At 45.9% G+C, this 20,355-nt stretch overlaps 1 protein-coding gene across 2 annotated transcripts; it reads right to left on the bottom strand.

The window, feature by feature from the left end:
• Positions 1-29: 29 nt before the first annotated feature.
• On the bottom strand, positions 30-20,270 carry LOC118363242 (leucine-rich repeat neuronal protein 4-like). Of its 2 annotated transcripts, none has more exons than XM_035743917.2 (2): positions 20,125-20,270; positions 30-1,239 (listed from the first exon to the last, which is right to left on the bottom strand). In XM_035743917.2, the coding sequence occupies exon 2, from the start codon at positions 1,235-1,237 to the stop codon at positions 434-436; it is 804 nt and encodes a 267-aa protein (XP_035599810.1). In that variant the 5' UTR covers positions 1,238-1,239; positions 20,125-20,270; the 3' UTR covers positions 30-433. The 2 variants fall into 2 exon arrangements, with proteins under 2 accessions (XP_035599810.1, XP_035599809.1); XM_035743916.2 differs by lacking the exon at positions 20,125-20,270 and adding an exon at positions 2,412-2,644.
• Positions 20,271-20,355: the final 85 nt, after the last annotated feature.

Below are 20,355 nucleotides of genomic sequence, written 5' to 3'. Positions count from 1 at the left end.
CTGTTAAAAACAATCACTCACACAAACTCTGCCAAAATTATGAAAACACTTTTATTAGAATTAACAATTGCTTTTGTTATTCATGAGTATTCAGTTAGTTTTATTTATTCTACACATGAATCTGACTGCCATAACTGCCCTGTCTTGATCCTTCTGTACACAAGTTAATTTGCCAGCAAACAACCTGCAGTCTCTTTAGTCACAACGCCTCTTAAGATTTTGTTAGGGTTATTTAGTTCACAAAAGTCCAAAGTTCTTTCATTCCTATATTCATAAGTGCAGGATTCTGAACAACCTGAGCACAGTGCTGGTGAGTCACTGGTGAGTGAAGCCATTTTGGCTCTGTCCCATCCCAGTTGCTTTACTCCTACATTCTCTCTAGGGGTCGCCTGTACTACTGAATCACTGTACCGTCTGTAATCCCAAAACTGGATCACAGCGTTCCCTCCTTGCTGTAGGAGGGGTTCCCCAACCCCTTTGCTGAGTTTTCCCCTGTTTTACATGTCTGTCGCCTCCATAGGACCAGGGTGACCAGTAAAAGGAGCAGAAGAAATCCCAGCCCCCCTCCGATAACCCCCGCCCTTATGGCCAGGTTGGTGGCCTCAGGGGGGTCGTAGTGTAGGCAGGAGAGCTTCGAGGGGGCGCTGGCCCCCGCCTTGTTCACCGCCTCCACACACACCTTGACTCCTGCCTCTAGTTCCCCCAGCACCCCGCTCCGAGAATCACTCCCGAACTGGAGAGGTTCTCCTCTTCGATCTTCTATCACGACCCGGTACCCAGATACCACAGAGGCTGGGGCGCACCACCGTATCTCTGCCCCACCATTAGCGCCTGGCACTAGCTTCTGGAGGTGTGGAGCATGAGGGAGCTCGCCTGCTCCACTTAGACCAGGGCAGAGGCATCCGGTCTGGGCAGAGAGCTGGGAGCAGGGGAGCTGGTTGTCCTGGCAGGGATGGTAGTCACAGGGCTTGGACTGCATCGGAACTAGAGTAGAAGCTGATGAGGATTTTCTGTGGTTAGGAGGGAGATGGGAAGCATCCTCTTCAGTGTAGTCATCTTCGTCGTAGTCGAAGCCCACGCCGGTAACGTATTGGATCTTGGGGTATGTAACTGGCGGGGAGGTGGGAACGGCGTGTGTGAGAACAGGGCGGGTGTTGATGAGGCGGGTGGGAAGCAGGTCAGGGGTCAGTAATAGTAGAAGGAGCATTGCAGCCAAGTTCCAGCAGAATGACATCATCTCTGTGGAACAGAAATGGAAAGATTATAACCACAAGTCGGAATTACCTCCCACATTATGACCATGTGAACCCATACAGGAGGAGGCACAGGATACAACAGACAGAAAGATATGAATGATAATGTACTGTAGGACAACGGGTTCACAGAGAGATAATGTGCTGTTGGACAACGGGTTCACAGAGAGATAATGTGCTGTTGGACAACAGATTCACAGAGAGATAATGTGCTGTTGGACAACAGGTTCACAGAGAGATAATGTACTGTAGGACAACCGGTTCAAAGAGATAATGTACTGTAGGACAACCGGTTCAAAGAGAGATAATGTACTGTAGGACAACTGGTTCACAGAGAGATAATGTACCGTAGGACAACCGATTCACAGTGAGATAATGGACAACTGGTTCACAGAGAGAATAAACTAACAAACCTGATTCTCAAGGAGTTAAAAAAAAGAAAGACAGAATTAATTCTGTACAAAGGTTACAAAGATGGACAACGCTGCCCACCACATTTAGTCACTATTGTACATAAAGCAGAGTGGAGTGGAGGCTGCTGAGGGGAGGACGGCTCATAATAATGGCTGCAATGGAACGAATGGAAGGGCATCAAACCATGTGTTTGATGTACTTGATACCATTCCACTTATTCCGCTCCAGCCATTACCACGAGCCGTCCTCCCCAATTAATGTTCCACTAACCTCCTGTGGTAGATAAGCATCCTGGGGTTCTATAGGAGTTCCAAATGTATGTAGGTGAAGGGTCACTTGTTAGGGCTTTAATAATGAACATTCATTGGCTCAGACGAGTAACCATTAAAAACACAACAAAGGGAGGATGGAGTGTCCACCAGCTAGTGCTCTCTTCTCAGTTGGCAGCGTGCCAGACAAATCTGTGGGAACCCGAGCTGAACTCTCAACACATGCTAGTCCTCTATTTAGCTTCCACATACTTTCATCCACAGAATAACACAGCAACATTCTAAATGATTCAAGTTGTTGTATGGCTTAATCTGAGTTGATGTTGACTAGGTTAATCAATCATTCATCATCTTTTTAGGTGGTTGTGAAAATGCAAGAAACATGAGTACAGTCATGCTCTCAAACATCACCATAGCAACCAAGTGAAAGAAAACTATAACATACCAATGCGAGTAGTTCCATCTTTTACTTTACCTGAATTGTAGAATAATAGGATATCTAATGTCTCTTCCCGCAATCCCTCTTCACTCTTCTTTGTTATTTTCTTAACTCTCACATTCCCTCTCTTTCCCTCCCTCTCTCTTTCTCCAAACCAGAGTCTTCTTTTATTCTCACAAAACTTTACCCTCCTTTTTAACACCCCCTCATTTCTAAACTCTGTGCTCCCCCCCCCCCCTCTTTCAATTCAATTCTCTCCATCTCACTCTCTCACTCCAGGTCTCCTTGGCTCTTTCTGTTAGGGGGGAGGGTGTACTGTTCGTATGTGTCCCTCCTTGCATACTAATTTACTCATCAGTAGCAGTAGGCAAGCTTGAGCTGGCTTGTTTGTGTGTGTCAGTGTGTTTTTCTATGAGGAGGTATATATTGTGTTGGCTGTTCATGACATAATTGTATGAGAAAGTGCCCATGTATTTTTGTGTGTAATGTATGTGCATAGAACACGAGTTTGGGATCAGATCCTTTTAAAGCATGTGACTCACATACTCACATTCCAGTGTGTGCAGGAGTGTGTCAGCGTGTGTGAGGGTGAATGCTTGAGTGTGTGAGGGAGGGAGGGAATGTTTGAGCATGCATGTGTATTGTTACAATCTCCATGGTGTGCATTGTTGCAGACCTGAAGGATAGGGGTTGGGCTCCAGTCCTTATAAGGAGTGCTGGCAAGGCGGACAAGCTGGGACATGACAGAAGTACCAGCATCTGACTGATAAAGAGAGTGAACCAGGAAATCAGAATCAGAGCAGGAATCACTTAGCTTCCTCTTTGTCCCATGCTACACCGCAAATACTACTGCTACCCAACACCTCACTGATACCCCCATACCCTGAGTTGTTATCTACTACTACAATCCACAACATGACACCTCATCTTGACTATAAGATGTGGTCACCTGATACTACCCCCAACATGTCAACTTAAACCTAAAATATTATTTTTCAGTTGTAACATTATTGGTGGGTGTTATGCAAGGACTTGTCTATACTTATCTGAAGTTCAAGTGAATCATTTATGTATGAAGAAACAATGTATGTATCATGGAGTGAGACTATAGGTACACACCGTGTATTCGGAAAGTATTCATACCCCTTGACTTTTTCTACATTTTGTAATGTTACAGCCTTATTCTAAAGTGTATTTAAACAAGTTTTCTTCTCCTCAATCAACACACAATAGCCCATAATGACAAAGAAAAACATGTTTTTAGACATTTCTGCAAATTTATATATAAAGAAAAAAGCAAAAATAAATTTACATAAGTATTCAGACCCTTTACTCAGCACTTTGTTGAAGCACTTCTGGCAGCGATTACAGCCGCATGTCTTCTTGGGTATGACACTACAACTTTGGCACACCTGTATTTGGCAGTGGTGTAAAATACTAAAGGAAAAATACTTTAAAGTACTACTTAAGTCGTTTTTGGGGGTATCTGTACTTTAATTTACTATTTATATTTTCGTCTACTTTTACATTTACTTCACTATGTACTTTTTACTCCACTATGTACTATTTACTCCAAACATTTCCCCTGGCACCCAAAAGTATTAGTTACAATTTGAATGCTTAGCAGTAAAGGAAAAAGGTCCAATTCACACACGTCCCTGGTCTTCCCTACTGCCTCACTCAACATAAATGCTTTCCTTTGTAAAGCATGTCTGAGTGTTGGAGCATGGCCCTGGCTGTCAAAAAAACGAATACAAAAATGGAATTGTGCCGTCTGGTTTGCTAAATACAAGGAATTTGATGTATAGCATTTACTTTTACTTTGTACTTTTATTCAAGTATGACAATTTAGTACTTTTTCCACCACTGTACTAAAGTCCATTTAAAATCTGACATTTAAAAAAACTTTTACTCAAGTAGTATTTTACTGGGTTACTTTCACTTGAGTCATTTTCATGACTTGAGTCATTTTATATTAAGGTATGCCATTTGAATACTTTTTCAGGCCTACCATAAAGGCCTGATTGGTGGAGTGCGGCAGAGATGGTTGTCCTTCTGGAAGGTTCTCCCATCTCTATAGAGGAACTCTTGAGCTCTGTCAGTGGGACCAACTGGTTCTTGGTCACCTCCTGACCAGTGGCGATTTTAGCATGTAAATCTTGGTGGTGAAACAAACATTTTTTTTTTGGGGGATGCATACCAGCAATGCCACTACACAACACAACACAAACAAATACATGAATTGCACTATAACGGTGACAAACAGTGCCCACAAACAAAGTTGTCCCTACAGCAGTGTCCCAACAGCAGAGTCCCAACACCTTACCACTGCGACTCCTGGCTATCAATGGAGCCTTGTCTGGCAGCAAAACAGTTCATTCAGCCTCATTTACTGCCTTTAACAAAAACATAGATAATATGGCTGACTTGCATAAACAAATGTGGTTTCTACTGACAATTGAGATGTACAAACTATGACATAAGGGGACGACAAGCAGATAAGAGTTCATCTGTAATTTTGATTAAGACATTAATGCGCGAGCTTGGACGTACATAGTCAATAAAACTATTTGTTCAGCACTTTTGAAATGTACAGCAACAGAATTCAGAACATGTGCCATTCTTATAGTGTTCACCCTGTACACCAAGTCAGAACCATATGATAAATAAAGAGGGCATATAAGCAGACAATGAAAGCTCTTACAATATTCAATGATTACATTTCTCTAAAACAGGTTATAGGCTACATGTGCACCACCAATTCAGAACAGTACACAAAATTAAGAGGGAAAAATAGACCAAATTATTAGGGTGAGGCACATGGGCTTACTACACAACATACACTTAGAATTACTAGTATTACTTTCTTAGCTACAGTATACATATCTCCCTGGCATATTACATAATTTATGCAGTTTCATACAATACATTTTTTGACTCACATTGTTGTGCTGTGCTCACTTGAACAGGAAGGTGGTGCGGCATTCCTTTATGGGCAAATTTTGTCATCAAACTTTGTCATCCAAGTCCGGCATTCTCCTGATTTATGGTGCCTTCAAGAGAAATGGGAACTAAAAAAAAAACAAGGTTGAATCATGATGACGTCAATGATCTTCAGGTCGTAGCTCGAGAAAGAGGCCCATGTTCCAATTCTGAGTTGGATGACCATTCAAAACTTATTTTCCCAGTCGGATCTAGCTTTGTCCTGAGTTCCCAGTTGTTTTGAACTCACTGAAGTCAGATTTCCCAGTTCCAAGTTAACAGTTGTTTTGAACGCGGCAGAAATCATGCTGGATTCCACTCCACTATATACCAGGCTAGTGATTGCTTTGCATGTAACGACTTCCACCGAAGGTGGCTCCTCTCCCTGTTCGGGCGGTCGTCGTCACCGGTCTACTAGTTGCCACCGATCCTTTTTTATTTTCTGCTGGTTTTGTCTTGATTGATTTCACCTGTTGAAGCCCGCACCAGAACATGGAGTCAGCAGGAGCAGCTGAGCCCCCTCCCATCCATGGAAGAGCGGGTCCTCCATCACACAGCCATCCTACACCGGATTGGAACATTGATGGATCCAATGATGGACAGAATGGAGAGATTGGAGAGGAGCAGCCTCCTACTCCTCTTCAGCCTGCACTACCAACTTCTCCGGCGGCGTCCGAACCCAGCGTTTTTCGGCTTGCGCTCCTGATGGAGTACGATGGAACGGCTGCCAGGTTCAAGGGGTTCTTGCTACAACTAGGACATATTCAATCATTCCCTATACCAGTCTGCTGTTCCCACATGCTTCAAGAGGGCCACCATTGTTCCTGTTCCCAAGAAAGCCAAGGTAACTGAGCACTCACTTCCGTCATCATGAAGTGCTTTGAGAGACTAGTCAAGGACCATATCACCTCCACCCTACCTGACACCCTAGACCCACTCCAATTTGCTTACCGCCCAAATAGGTCCACAGACGATGCTATCTCAACCACACTGCACACTGCCCTAACCTATCTGGACAAGAGGAATACCTACGTGAGAATGCTGTTCATCGACTACAGCTCGGCATTCAACACCATAGTACCCTCCAAGCTCGTCATCAAGCTCGAGACCCTGGGTCTCGACCCCGCCCTGTGCAACTGGGTACTGGACTTCCTGACGGGCCGCCCCCAGGTGGTGAGGGTAGGCAACAACATCTCCTCCCCGCTGATCCTCAACACGGGGGCCCCACAAGGGTGCGTTCTGAGCCCTCTCCTGTACTCCCTGTTCACCCACGACTGCGTGGCCACGCACGCCTCCAACTCAATCATCAAGTTTGCGGACGACACAACAGTGGTAGGCTTGATAACCAACAACGACGAGACGGCCTACAGGGAGGAGGTGAGGGCCCTCGGAGTGTGGTGTCAGGAAAATAACCTCACACTCAACGTCAACAAAACTAAGGAGATGATTGTGGACTTCAGGAAACAGCAGAGGGAACACCCCCTATCCACATCGATGGAACAGTAGTGGAGAGGGTAGCAAGTTTTAAGTTCCTCGGCATACACATCACAGACAAACTGAATTGGTCCACTCACACTGACAGCGTTGTGAAGAGGGCGCAGCAGCGCCTCTTCAAACTCAGGAGGCTGAAGAAATTTGGCTTGTCACCAAAAGCACTCACAAACTTCTACAGATGCACAATCGAGAGCATCCTGGCGGGCTGTATCACCGCCTGGTACGGCAACTGCTCCGCCCTCAACCGTAAGGCTCTCCAGAAGGTAGTGAGGACTGCACAACGCATCACCGGGGGCAAACTACCTGCCCTCCAGGACACCTACACCACCCGATGTTACAGGAAGGCCATAAAGATCATCAAGGACATCAACCACCCGAACCACTGCCTGTTCACCCCGCTATCATCCAGAAGGCGAGGTCAGTACAGGTGCATCAAAGCTGGGACCGAGAGACTGAAAAACAGCTTCTATCTCAAGGCCATCAGACTGTTAAACAGCCACCACTAACATTGAGTGGCTGCTGCCAACACACTGTCATTGACACTGACCCAACTCCAGCCACTTTAATAATGGGAATTGATGGGAAATGTAAATATATCACTAGCCACTTTAAACAATGCTACCTTATATAATGTTACTTACCCTACATTATTCATCTCATATGCATACGTATATACTGTACTCTACATCATCGACTGCATCCTTATGTAATACATGTATCACTAGCCACTTTAACTATGTCACTTTGTTTACTTTGTCTACACACTCATCTCATATGTATATACTGTACTCGATACCATCTACTGTATGCTGCTCTGTACCATCACTCATTCATATATCCTTATGTACATATTCCTTATCCCCTTACACTGTGTATAAGACAGTAGTTTTGGAATTGTTAGTTAGATTACTTGTTGGTTATCACTGCATAGTCGGAACTAGAAGCACAAGCATTTCGCTACACTCGCATTAACATCTGCTAACCATGTGTATGTGACAAATAAAATTTGATTTTGATTTACCTGGCTACCGTTTGCCCGACTCCTCGGGAGAGGAGAGTGTGAGCGTCCTCGTCTCCTGCCTGACGGGCAGAGCCCTGGAGTGGGCCAATGCGGTCTGTGAGGGTCCAGAGTCAGCGAGGGACCATTACCCTGAGTTCACCTGCCGTTTCCGGGCTGTGATCAACCACCCACCGGAGGGTCGAGCGGCGGGTGAACGGCTGTTCCACCTTAGGCAGGAGACGAGGAGCACGCAGGACTTCGCGCTGGAGTTTCGGACCCAGGCCACTGGAGCGGGGTGGAATGACAGGGCCCTGACGGACCATTACCGGTGTAGCCTCCGGGAGGCTCTCCACAGGGAGCTAGCTTGTCGGGACGCCACCCTTACACTAGACGAACTAATCGACATGTCAATCCGTCTGGACAACCTGCTAGCTGCTCACGGGTGTCCAGAGCGAGTTCTGTTTGTTCCACCCCCCAACACTCCAGCTCCAACACCCATGGAGTTATGGCTGCTACATCTAGGGCGACCGGAGGAGCCTCCTCCTGCACCAGTTGTGGTCGGAGTGGGCACACTGCTGACTGGTGCTGGAGGAGCTCGTCTGGGAGTCGAGAGGGCAGGCAGAGCACTGCTCCGACACTCCAGGTGAGTCAGCACCAGAATCCCCTCTTTGACCCTCTTCCCAGCAAAAGGTGCTAGTCGATTCAGGTGCAGCTGGGAGTTTTATGGACCACGGGTTCGCTCATATGTTAGGGATTCTGTTGGTGCAGATAGGCCAACCCTTGCCCGTGCACTCCCTAGATAGTCGACCGTTAGGGTCAGGGCTGGTCAGGGAGGCCACGGTTCCACTGAACATGGTAACGCAGGGGGGTCATAAGAAGCAGATTAGTCTCTTCCTCATTAATTCTCCTGCATTTCCAGTGGTGCTGGGGATTCCCTGGTTGGCTATTCACAATCCCAAGATTTCATGGAAACAGGGGGCTCTTAAGGTGGTCAGAGGAGTGTTCAGGTAGGTGTATAGGAGTTTCCATCGGTGCAACAACGGTTGAGAGTCCAGAACAGAGAGTCCACTGTGCGCATTCCCTCAGAATATGCCGATTTGGCTATCGCTTTCTGTAAAAAGAGGGTGACCCAATTACCACCTCATCAACGAGGGGATTGTGCGATAAACCTCCAGGTAAACGCAGCACTTCCCAGGAGTCACGTGTACCCACTGAAACAGGAGGAGACGTTGGCTATGGAGACATATGTCACTGAATCTCTGAGAAAGGGGTACATTCGGCCCTCCACGTCACCCGTCTCCTCAAGTTTCTTTTTTGTGAAGAAGAAGGAGGGAGGACTGCGTCCGTGCATTGATTATAGAGGTCTAAATTCCATCACAGTGGGGTTTAGTTACCCGCTACCTCTCATCGCTGCAGCAGTGGAATCCTTTCACGGAGCACGCTTTTTCACAAAACTATATCTCAGGAGTGTGTATAACTTGGTGCGTATCCGGGAGGGAGATGAGTGGAAGACAGCGTTTAGTACCACATCTGGCCATTATGGGTACCTCGTCATGTCGTATGGGTTGAAGAATGCTCCAGCCGTCTTTCAATCCTTTGTAGACGAGATTCTCAGGGACCTGCATGGGCAGATGGTGGTGGTTTATATTGATGACATTCTTATTTATTCCGCCACACGCGCCACCCATGTGTCTCTGGTGCGCAGGGTACTTGGGCGACTGTTGGAGCATGCATGACCTGTACATCAAGGCTGAGAAATGTGTGTTCTCCAAACAAGTCTCTTTCCTGGCGTATCGCATTTCCACATCTGGGGTGGTGATGGAGTGAGACCGCGTTGCAGCCATGCGTAAACAGTAAAGGAGGTGCATCGGTTCTTAGGGTTTTCCAATTACTACCGGATGTTTATCAGGTGTTTTGGCCATGTTGACCATGTTTATCCAGTGTTTTAGCCAGGTGGCTGCTCCCATTACCTCACTGCTGAATGGGGGACCGGTGCGTTTGCGGTCAGCGCAGGCGAGCAGAGCTTTTAGTCGTCTGAAGGCGCTGTTTACCGATGCTCCCGTATTGGCTCATCAGGACCCCTCTTTGGCATTCATGGTGGAGGTGGACCCGTCCGAGGCTGGGGTTGGAGCCGTGCTATCACAGCGCTCGGGCACGCCACCGAAGCTTCGCCCCTGCGCTTTTTTTTCGAGGAAGCTCAGTCCGCCGGAGCGAAACTATGACGTGACGTGGAGGACCGGGAGTTGCTGGCTGTGGTAAAAGCTCTGAAGGCGTGGAGACATTGGCTTGAGGGGGCTAAACACCCTTTGGACTGACCACCGTAATCCGGAGTACATCCGGGCAGCGAGGAGACTGAATCCTCGCCAGGCAAGGTGGGCCATGTTTTTCACCAGATTTCGTTTCACCATCTCTTATAGACCAGGTTCCCGTAACAATAAGGCCGACGCACAGCCCCGTCTCTATGATACTCGATCCCACTCCCATACTTCTGGCCTCATGTCTGGTGGCACCGATGGTATGGGAGGTGGACGCGGACATCGAGCGGGCGTCACGGTTAGAAACCACGCCACCACAGTGTACAGTGGGCCGGAAGTACGTGCCGCTTGGTGTTTGTGACAAATTGATCCGGTGGGCCCACACGTTACCCTCCTCGGGTCATCCGGGAATTGAGAGGACGGTGCAGGGTCTTAGGGGGAGGTACTGGCCCACTTTAGCTAAGGGCATGAGGTTTTATGTCTCCTCCTGTTCGGTGTGCGCTCAGAGTAAGGCTCCTAGACACCTGCCTTAGAGGGAAGTTACAGCCCCTCCCCGTTCCACAACGACCTTGGTCACATCTGTCATTGTGGATCGGTTTTCGAAATCCTGCCGTCTCCTCCCGTTGCCCGGTCTCCCTACGGCCCCGCAGACTGTGGAGGCCCTGTTTACCCACGTCTTCCGGCACTACGGGGTGCCTGAGGACACCGTTTCTTATCGGGGTCCCCAGTTCACGTCCCGGGTTTGGAGGGCGTTCATGCGTCTGGGGGTCTCGATCAGCCTGACCTCAGGTTTTCACCCCGAGAGCAATGGGCAGGTGGAGAGGGGGAACCAGGATGTGGGTAGGTTTCTGCGGTCGTATTGCCAGGACTGGCCAGGAGAATTCCACCGCCTCCATCCTCTCCCTCCGGGCTGTCCTCGAGAACGGTGTCGGCGCGCTGCGGGAGCCGCGCGTCAGAGGGGGGGCACTGTCATGAATTCCACCGAAGGTGGCTCCTCTCCCTGTTCGGGCGGTGCTCAGCGGTCGTCGTCCCCGGTTTACTAGCTGCCACCGATCCCTTTTTTTTCCTGTTGGTCTTGATTGTTTTCACCTGTTGCTTATTTTGGTTCATCAATGGACTATTATGGTCTATTTAAACTTCCAATGCCCGCCTGCTTTTGTGCAGGCTTATTCCTACTGTCAGTGGTGAAGTTGTCTTTCTCCTGCGTAATTTGTTGTATGTTATTTCCTGTTTTTTGGAGACATACCTGGTTTATGGTCATTGCCTGATTGTTGGCTAGACCAAGTGAAATAAACGCATCCATTGGAAGTATTGCTCCTGCGCCTGACTCTACACCCACCACTCATAGAATTCCGTGACATTGCAATGCTTGCAGTTAGCCACAGATTCCTACAAACCACTCATTGTTGAATTTGAGATTTCTAACTTGTTGTGTAATGTTTATTATGTCCAATGGCCGATGAGCACCGATACGTTTTATCTATAATTTCTCTTCATTATTAAAAGTTTATATTTGACAAGGATTTAAAAGGATTTGCCAGTACATTGTCAATTTGATTCATGATGATGACTGCTAGCTAAGATTTTGAATGTATGATGTTGACATGATCAGTCCAATCAAAGCTACTGTAGATATAAAGTGACTTGATGTCATTGTATCTGTGACCAATGACCTTGAGCCTACTTGGATGGGCACTTCTAATGTAATCCGATGGCAGCACCCAAGGGGCTTGAATTTTCGAGCTCTGCCCTTAGATTTGGCAGTGACGTAGTCTCTGATGGGGCTCTGCCCCAACTGCCCTGAATGGCGGGTCGCCACTGTCCCTGACCTAGGCCCTTCTCCCCAGATTGCTCAGTTTGTCTGGGTGGTCAGCTCCAGGACCAGTCTTGGTGGTTCCAAACTTCTTCCATTTAAGAATGATGGAGGCCACTGTGTTCTTGGGGACCTTCAATTCTGCAGAATTGTTTGACCTCATGGCTTGGTGTTTGCCTTTTCAAATCATATCAATCAATTGACATTACCACAGGTGGACTCTAATCAAGTTGTAGAAACAGCTCAAGGATGATCAATGGAAACAGGATGCACCTGAGCTCTATTTCGAGTTTCATATCAAAGGGTCTGAATGGTTATGTAAATAAGCCATTTTTATGGTTTTATACATTTGCAAAAATATTCTAGAAAACTGTTTTTTCTTTCACATTATGGGGTATTGTGTGTAGATTTATGAGGAAATGTTTTTATTTAATCCATTTTAGAATAAGGCTGTAACATAACAAAATGTGGAAAAAGTAAATAGGTCTGAATACTTTCCGAATGAACTGTACAACTGAAGACATGAATCATGCTAACATGACATAACATAAATCATGCTAACATGACATAACATAAATCATACTAACATGACATCACATTAATCATGCTAACATGACATCACATGCCTTGAATCTATTCTACCTCGCCCAGAAACCTGCTCCTTTTACAATCTGTTCCGAACATACTAGACGACCAGTTCTTATAGCCTTTAGCCGTATCCTTATCCTACTCCGCCTCTGTTCCTCTGGAGATGTGGAGGTTAATCCAGGCCCTGCAGTGCCTAGCTCCACTCCTATTCCCCAGGCACTCTCATTTGTTGACTTCTGCATGTTCTGTTTCTGTTTCATGCATGTTAACATTAGAAGCCTCCTCCCTAAGTTTGTTTTATTCACTGCTTTAGCACACTCCGCCAACCCGGATGTCCTAGCCATGTCTGAATCCTGGCTTAGGAAGGCCACCAAAAACACTGAAATTTCCATCCCTAACTATAACATTTTCCGACAAGATAGAACTGCCAAAGGGGGCGGAGTTGCAATCTACTGCCAATATAGCCTGCAGAGTTCTGTCTTACTATCCAGGTCTGTGCTCAAACAATTTGAGCTTCCACTTTTAAAAAGCCACCTTTCCAGAAACAAGTCTCTCACCGTTACCGCTTGCTACAGACCACCTTCTGCCCCCAGCTGTGCCCTGGACACCATATGTGAATTGATTGCCCCCCATCTATCTTCAGAGCTCGTGCTGTTCGGTGACCTAAACTGGGACATGCTTAACACCCCAGCCATCCTACAATCTAAGCTTGATGCCCTCAATCTCACACAAATGATCAATGAACCTACCAGGTACAACCCCAAATCCTTAAACACGGGCACCCTCATAGATATCATCCTAACCAACCCTCCAAATACCCCTCTGCTGTCTTCAACAAGGATCTCAGCGATCACTGCCTCATTGCCTGCGTCCGTGACCACCCGTCATAACTGTCAAATGCTCCCTAAAACACTTCAGCGAGCAGGCCTTTCTAGTCAACCTGGCCCGGGTGTCCTGGAAGGATATTGACCTCAAAGTGCTTACCTCATCATCTTAAATAAGCATGCACCATTCAAAAAATGTAGAACCAGGAACAGATATAGCCCTTGGTTCCCTCCAGAACTGACTGCCCTTGACCAGCACAAAAACATCCTGTGGCATACTGCATTAGCATCGAATAGCCCCCGCGATATGCAACTTTTCAGGGAAGTTAGGAACCAATATACACAGGCAGTTAGGAAAGCAAAGGCTAGCTTTTTCAAACAGGAATTTGCATCCTGCAGCACAAACTCGAAAAATGTATGGGACACTAAAGTCCATGGAGAATAAGAGCACCACCTCCCAGCTGCCCACTGCACTGAGGCTAAGAAACACTGTCAACACTGATAAATCCACGATAATTGAGAATTTCAATAAGTAATTTTCTATGGCTGGCCACGCTTTCCACCTGGCCACCCCTACCCTGTCAACAGCCCTGCACCCCCCACAGCAACTAGTCCAAGCCTCCCCCATTTCTCCTTCACCCAAATCCAGATAGCTGATGGTCTGAAAGAGCTGCAAAATCTGGACCCCTACAAATCAGCCGGGCTAGACAATCTGGACCCTTTCTTCCTAAAATTATCCACCGAAATTGTTGCAACCCCTATTACTAGCCTGTTCAGCCTCTCTTTCGTATTGTCTGAGATCCTGAAAGATTGGAAAGCTGCCACGGTCATCCTCCTCTTCAAAGGGGGAGACACTCTGGACCTAAACTGGTACAGACCTATATCTATCCTACCCTGCCTTTCTAAGGGCTTCGAAAGCCAAGTTAACAAACAGATCACTGACCATTTTGAATCCCACCGTACCTTCTCCGCTATGCAATTTGGTTTCCGAGCTGGTCATGGGTGCACCTCAGCCACGCTCAAGGTCCTAAATAATATCATAACAGCCATCGATAAGAGACAATACTGTGCAGCTGTATTCATCGACCTGGCCAAGGCTTTCGACTCTGTCAATCACCACATTCTTATCGGCAGACTCAACAGCCTTGGTTTGCCAAATGACTGCCTCGCCTGGTTCACAAACCACTTTTCAGACAGAGTTCAGTGTGTCAAATTCGAGGACCTGTTGTTCGGACCTCTGGCAGTCTCTATGGGGGTGCCACAGGGTTCAATTCTCGGGCCGACTATTTTCTTTGTATACACCAATGATGTCGCTCTTGCTGCTATTAATTCTCTGATCCACCATTCTGTATACTTCTGGTCCTTCTTTGGGCACTGTATTAACTAACCAACAGATGAGCTTCAATGCCATACAACTCTCCTTCCGTGGCTTACAACTGCTCTTAAATGCAAGTAAAACTAAATGCATGCTCTTCAATCTATCGCTGCACATACCTGCCCACCCGTCCAGCATCACTACGCTGGACGGTTCTGACTTAGAATATGTGGACAACTACAAATACTTAGGTGTCTGGACTCTCCTTCCAGACACACATCAAGCATCTCCAATCCAAAAATTACATCTAGAATCGGCTTCCTATTTCACAACAAAGCATCCTTCACTCATGCTGCCAAACATACCCTCGTAAAACTGACTATCCTGCCGATCCTTGACATCAGCGATGTCATTTACAAAATAGCCTCCATCACTCTACTCAGCAAATTAAATGCAGTCTATCACAGTGCCATTTTGTCACCAAAGCCCCATATACTACCCACCACTGCGACCTGTATGCTCTCGTTGGCTGGCCCTTGCTTCATATTCATGGCCAAACACCCTGGCTCCAGGTCATCAATAAGTCTTTGCTAGGTAAAGCCCCACCTTATCTCAGGTCACTGGTCACAATAGCAGCACCCACCCGTAGCATGAGCTCCAGCAGGTATATTTCACTGGTCACCCCCAAAGCTAATTCCCCTTTGGCCGCCTTTCCTTCCAGTTCTCTGCTGCCAATGACTGGAACGAATTGCAAAAAATCACTGAAGCTGGAGACTCATATCTCCCTCACTAACTTTAAGCACCAGTTGTCAGAGCAGCTCACAGATCACTGCACCTGTACATAGCCCATCTGTAAACAGCCCATCCAACAGCCTCATCCCCATACTGTTATTCAGTTGTTTTTTTTCTTTCTCCTTTGCACCCCAGTATCTCTACTTGCACATTCATCTTCTGCACATCTATCACTCAAAGGTAAGGCATATATTATATCGCTATTTCTGACTTCCGTGTCGCAACTGCCTGGTTGAAATATGATTTGTCATGCATTTGTATGCAGGGCCTCAGATAATCGCATGGTTTGCTTTCGCCGTAAAGCCTTTTTGAAATCTGACACCTTGGCTGTATTAACAAGAAGTTAAGCTTTATTTTGATGTATAACACATATATTTTCAAGAATGTAAAATATTTTAATTTAGTATTTTTGAATTTCGCGCTCTGCAATATCACCGGATGTTGGCGTGGTGGGACGCTACTGTCCTACGTATGCGTAAGAAGTTAATTGCTAAACTGTAATTATTTTGCAACTATGGCCTATTTATTGCCTTACCTCCCTTATCTTACCTCATTTGCACACACTGTATATAGACTTTTTATATTGTGTTACTTATTGACGGTATGTTTGTTTACTCCATGTGTAACTCTGTGTTGTTGTTTGTGTTGCACTGCTTTGCTTTATCTTGACCAGCTCACTGTTGTAAATGAAACTTGTTCGCAACTAGCCTACCTGGTTAAATAAAGGTGAAATAAAAAATCATATTAAGTCATGCTAACATGACAGCTCATAAATCATGCTGACATGACAGCTCATAAATCATGCTGATATGACATTTCTCTGACAAGAATGGAAGAACACTGACAACACACAGAGACACACATTCCCTTCAGCGTTTCCTCTTCTTTGTTTTGTTGTTAACTGCTACTTTAGTCTGTTTCTAACCAGATGGAAACATGGGACATGTCATATCTATAGGCAGGGATCACTGGGTATGTGAGTGCTGGTACTACTAATGCAGCAGGCCTAGAACACTTTATTATTAGAAACAATAAACACCTATTCATTCTATTTGTTTTCACATTGATGAATTGCCAATGGACTTTTACATGGATAATTCATCATGCACATTTCAATGAGGGAGTCTAGACTGTCAGGGACAATCAATGCTAGCTGCTGTCTGGTCACACACACTGAGATGAAACCATGCATGTCACGTCAGGAGACTGTTGAGCACAGTGTGTCACACAAAATATTGTTTTATCTGAAAGTTTTCTACCCGAGTGCGTCACCGTGTGCCAAAGACTACAGGTATGAGGGTGACACCTTGCTTCCAATGCGAACCACACCAGGATCACAGACATCAGCTATGGAGTACAGCTTGGGAATAAACCAGTTAATTGAATTCTATAGAACAAACTGTATCGCTTTCAGAACCCTGAGGGTAAATCATTTGATGTGAGTCACAATGGTTCTGCCAGCTCCACCCCATCCCTGCTGGATACTGCATGTTCAGGCATGCTGAACACTACTTACATTACCTGCACCTCTCCTCCCCTCGCTCTCTCTCACCCTCTCTAACCCTCTCTTTCTTAACCTCCCTCTCTCCCACTAACCCTCTCTGTGTCTCTCCATATCACCCTCTCTCCCACGTACCCTCTCTGTGTCTTTCCATCTCACCCTCTCTGTGTCTCACCATCTCTGTGTCTCTCCATCTCACCCTCTCTGTGTCTCTCCATCTCACCCTCTCTCCCACTAACCCTCTCTGTGTCTCTCCATCTCACCCTTTCTTTCTCACCTTCTTTCTTTCAGTCAGTTCCAGTCTGCATCATTCAGCCTTGATTAAATTAAATGTCTGCCTCCAGAATTCCCCCATATGGTTACATAAAGTCTGTCTTTTCTCTGCTGGGAGACAACCCACCCGCCCGCCCCCAGTCCCAGTCATTCCTCTGTGTTCTTGAGCCTGGATGACCCGCCTCCACCCCTCAGAGGAATTAAAGAATCCCAGAATCAACAGGAAATCTTTGACCAACCTTCTCCTGGGCCCCTTGACCTTTGAGCCCTTACATGTGTGAATCGCTGGGAAAGTTCTAGAAACAGAACTCCTCAATCATTTATTTATAGGCCTCATAAAGGAGTGGGATGATGCTCCCACAGAGATAAATCTTATAATGTAGTGATCTAATGATGAAATATATGATTATTAAACAACGCCACCCAACAGTGTATCGACCCCGAGGGACAAAGGGTGCTTAGCTATAAACTGAGATAGGCCAGGTGAGGTGTTCATTTCAAAAGCAATTAACACAGGATGTTATTGGGTATTGACTTAAGATGTTTTCCAAGACATCCATAGGAATGTGACCCATGGATGTCGGACACTAGCTTGTTTCTACCTCGACATTGACCTAATTAGGCCTACATAAATTCAATCACAGCTAACCAAGAATCTTAATTTGGCTAAAGAGAGGTTTCTCCATCTCCCAACATGAGATTGGTCAATCAATCCTAACCACACTGTCAACTAAACACATCCTGTGTGTCAACTGTGGCATATTGGCCCCATCCAATGGTGAAAGTTAACTATTGCACACAATCACAGCTGTGGTCAATGATTAGGGCCAGTTGTACACGATCACAGCTGTAGTCTATGACTAGGGCCAGTTGTACACGATCACAGCTGTAGTCTATGACTAGGGCCAGTTGTACACGATCACAGCTGTAGTCTATGACTAGGGCCAGTTGTACACGATCACAGCTGTAGTCTATGACTAGGGCCAGTTGTACACGATCACAGCTGTAGTCTATGACTAGGGCCAGTTGTACACGATCACAGCTGTAGTCTATGACTAGGGCCAGTTGTACACGATCACAGCTGTAGTCTATGACTAGGGCCAGTTGTACACGATCACAGCTGTAGTCTATGACTAGGGCCAGTTGTACACGATCACAGCTGTAGTCTATGACTAGGGCCAGGTGTACACGATCACAGCTGTAGTCTATGACTAGGGCCAGTTGTACACGATCACAGCTATAATCTATGACTAGGGCCAGGTGTACACGATCACAGCTATAGTCTATGACTAGGGCCAGTTGTACACGATCACAGCTATAGTCTATGACTAGGGCCAGTTGTACACGATCACAGCTATAGTCTATGACTAGGGCCAATTGTACATGATCACAGCTGTAGTCTATGACTAGGGCCAGTTGTACATGATCACAGCTGTAGTCTATGACTAGGGCCAGTTGTACACGATCACAGCTGTAGTCTATGACTAGGGCCAGTTGTACATGATCACAGCTATAGTCTATGACTAGGGCCAGTTGTACATGATCACAGCTGTAGTCTATGACTAGGGCCAGTTGTACATGATCACAGCTGTAGTCTATGACTAGGGCCAGTTGTACACGATCACAGCTGTAGTCTATGACTAGGGCCAGTTGTACATGATCACAGCTATAGTCTATGACTAGGGCCAGTTGTACATGATCACAGCTATAGTCTATGACTAGGGCCAGTTGTACATGATCACAGCTGTAGTATATGAATAGGGCAAGTTGTTTAGGTTGGTTATTTGTTTTATTTTTATACCAGTGTTTTCACCATTATCCACTAGGTTTGCTGCAGGTAGAAAATCCTAGGAAATCCATCATTGTCTGGTTGTGTGTTCGGTGGGGAGGCTTCCTCTACTAATCTTAATTGCACAAAGCCGATTGTTTGGCAGGGAAAACTATTTGTAGACCAGTGATTCTATACCTAATTTAGCTCAAACTGATCCTCTCCAATGGACTCGGAAGTGGTAGCTAAAAATGTGTAATTTAGGGAAGTTTAGGGTGGCAAGGGCAGGGTAGCCTAGTGGTTAGAGCAGTGGACTAGTAACTGGAAGGTTGCAAGTTCAAACCCCTGAGCTGACAAGGTACAAACCTGTTGTTCTGCCCCTGAACAGGCAGTTGACCAATTGTTCCTGGGCTGTCATTGAAAATAAGAATTTGTTCTTGCCTAGTTAAATAATGGTAGAATATAAACAATAAAACAGCATACTCCCCGCACCTGCTTTGGTAAAAAGCTGAGAGATGGGCCTGGAGGAATGTAACCTCTTAAATTCATAGAGTTGTGGATGCAAAGACTGACCATCCATGATATCAAAATTATAGTTTAATTTTAACCATGTTTTGAGGATATAGATATATATATTTATATTTTTTTTACATTTACCTGGTGTAAACAAACTTATATTTGGGGTTCTGGTGGGGTATGAACTAAACTCATTAGGCATTTAAGTTATATTGTTGAAGAATATTGGGTACTTATAAAAACTGCTGATTGACCCCTTTAAAGGGTAGAGTCAATGATAACAACCCGACCGGGTTTCGAACCCAAATCCTAATATCAAACCCACACATTAACCATTACGTCAAAAAAGTTGAACAGCGACTGCCTGTGTGAATGCAAATATAGAAGCTTGCTTTTCAAGCCTCAGTTCTTCACCATTAGATATAAATAACGTCTAAACGCTATTTATCCTGGTCTAAAACGCCGATGTATGGGATGTAAACTGTGCATATTTGCTGATAAATAGGCTGTAACATGTCGTAGTGAAATTAAATCAGCTGCTATACACCGGATACAAAGTTGCGCCGAGAAATTGTTACATTGACACTTTTCCGCGATAAACTGTAGTCTTCTACAATTGTAAACTCACTCCATCAACGTCATTCACTGAGCTGCGGCGGCGCTTTCCAAAGTAGTTTGAGGATTGTTTGTCAGAGACAGCAGAATGCGTGGGGGCGACATTCGAGTATTTTCGTAATCTCACACTGCAGGAATGTTAAACCCGTTAAACTCGGCCATTGGTGACGAGTTCGTGGAGGCGGGGGCAAATTTGTTGAATGAAGGTTGCTTTCTGTGTTGACACCGTGATCCTGAAAGTCCC

The sequence above is a fragment of the Oncorhynchus keta genome, chromosome 30 (assembly GCF_023373465.1).
Source record: "Oncorhynchus keta strain PuntledgeMale-10-30-2019 chromosome 30, Oket_V2, whole genome shotgun sequence".
In the NCBI taxonomy this organism is placed as follows: domain Eukaryota; kingdom Metazoa; phylum Chordata; class Actinopteri; order Salmoniformes; family Salmonidae; genus Oncorhynchus; species Oncorhynchus keta.
Note: the sequence above shows the minus strand (reverse complement) of the source record. Positions and strands in the feature narration are given on the sequence as shown.

What these genes read in the sequence shown, in the direction of transcription:
- LOC118363242 (XM_035743917.2), bottom strand. Translation starts at nt 1,237, where the DNA reads ATGATGTCATTCTGCTGGAACTTGGCTGCAATGCTCCTTCTACTATTA.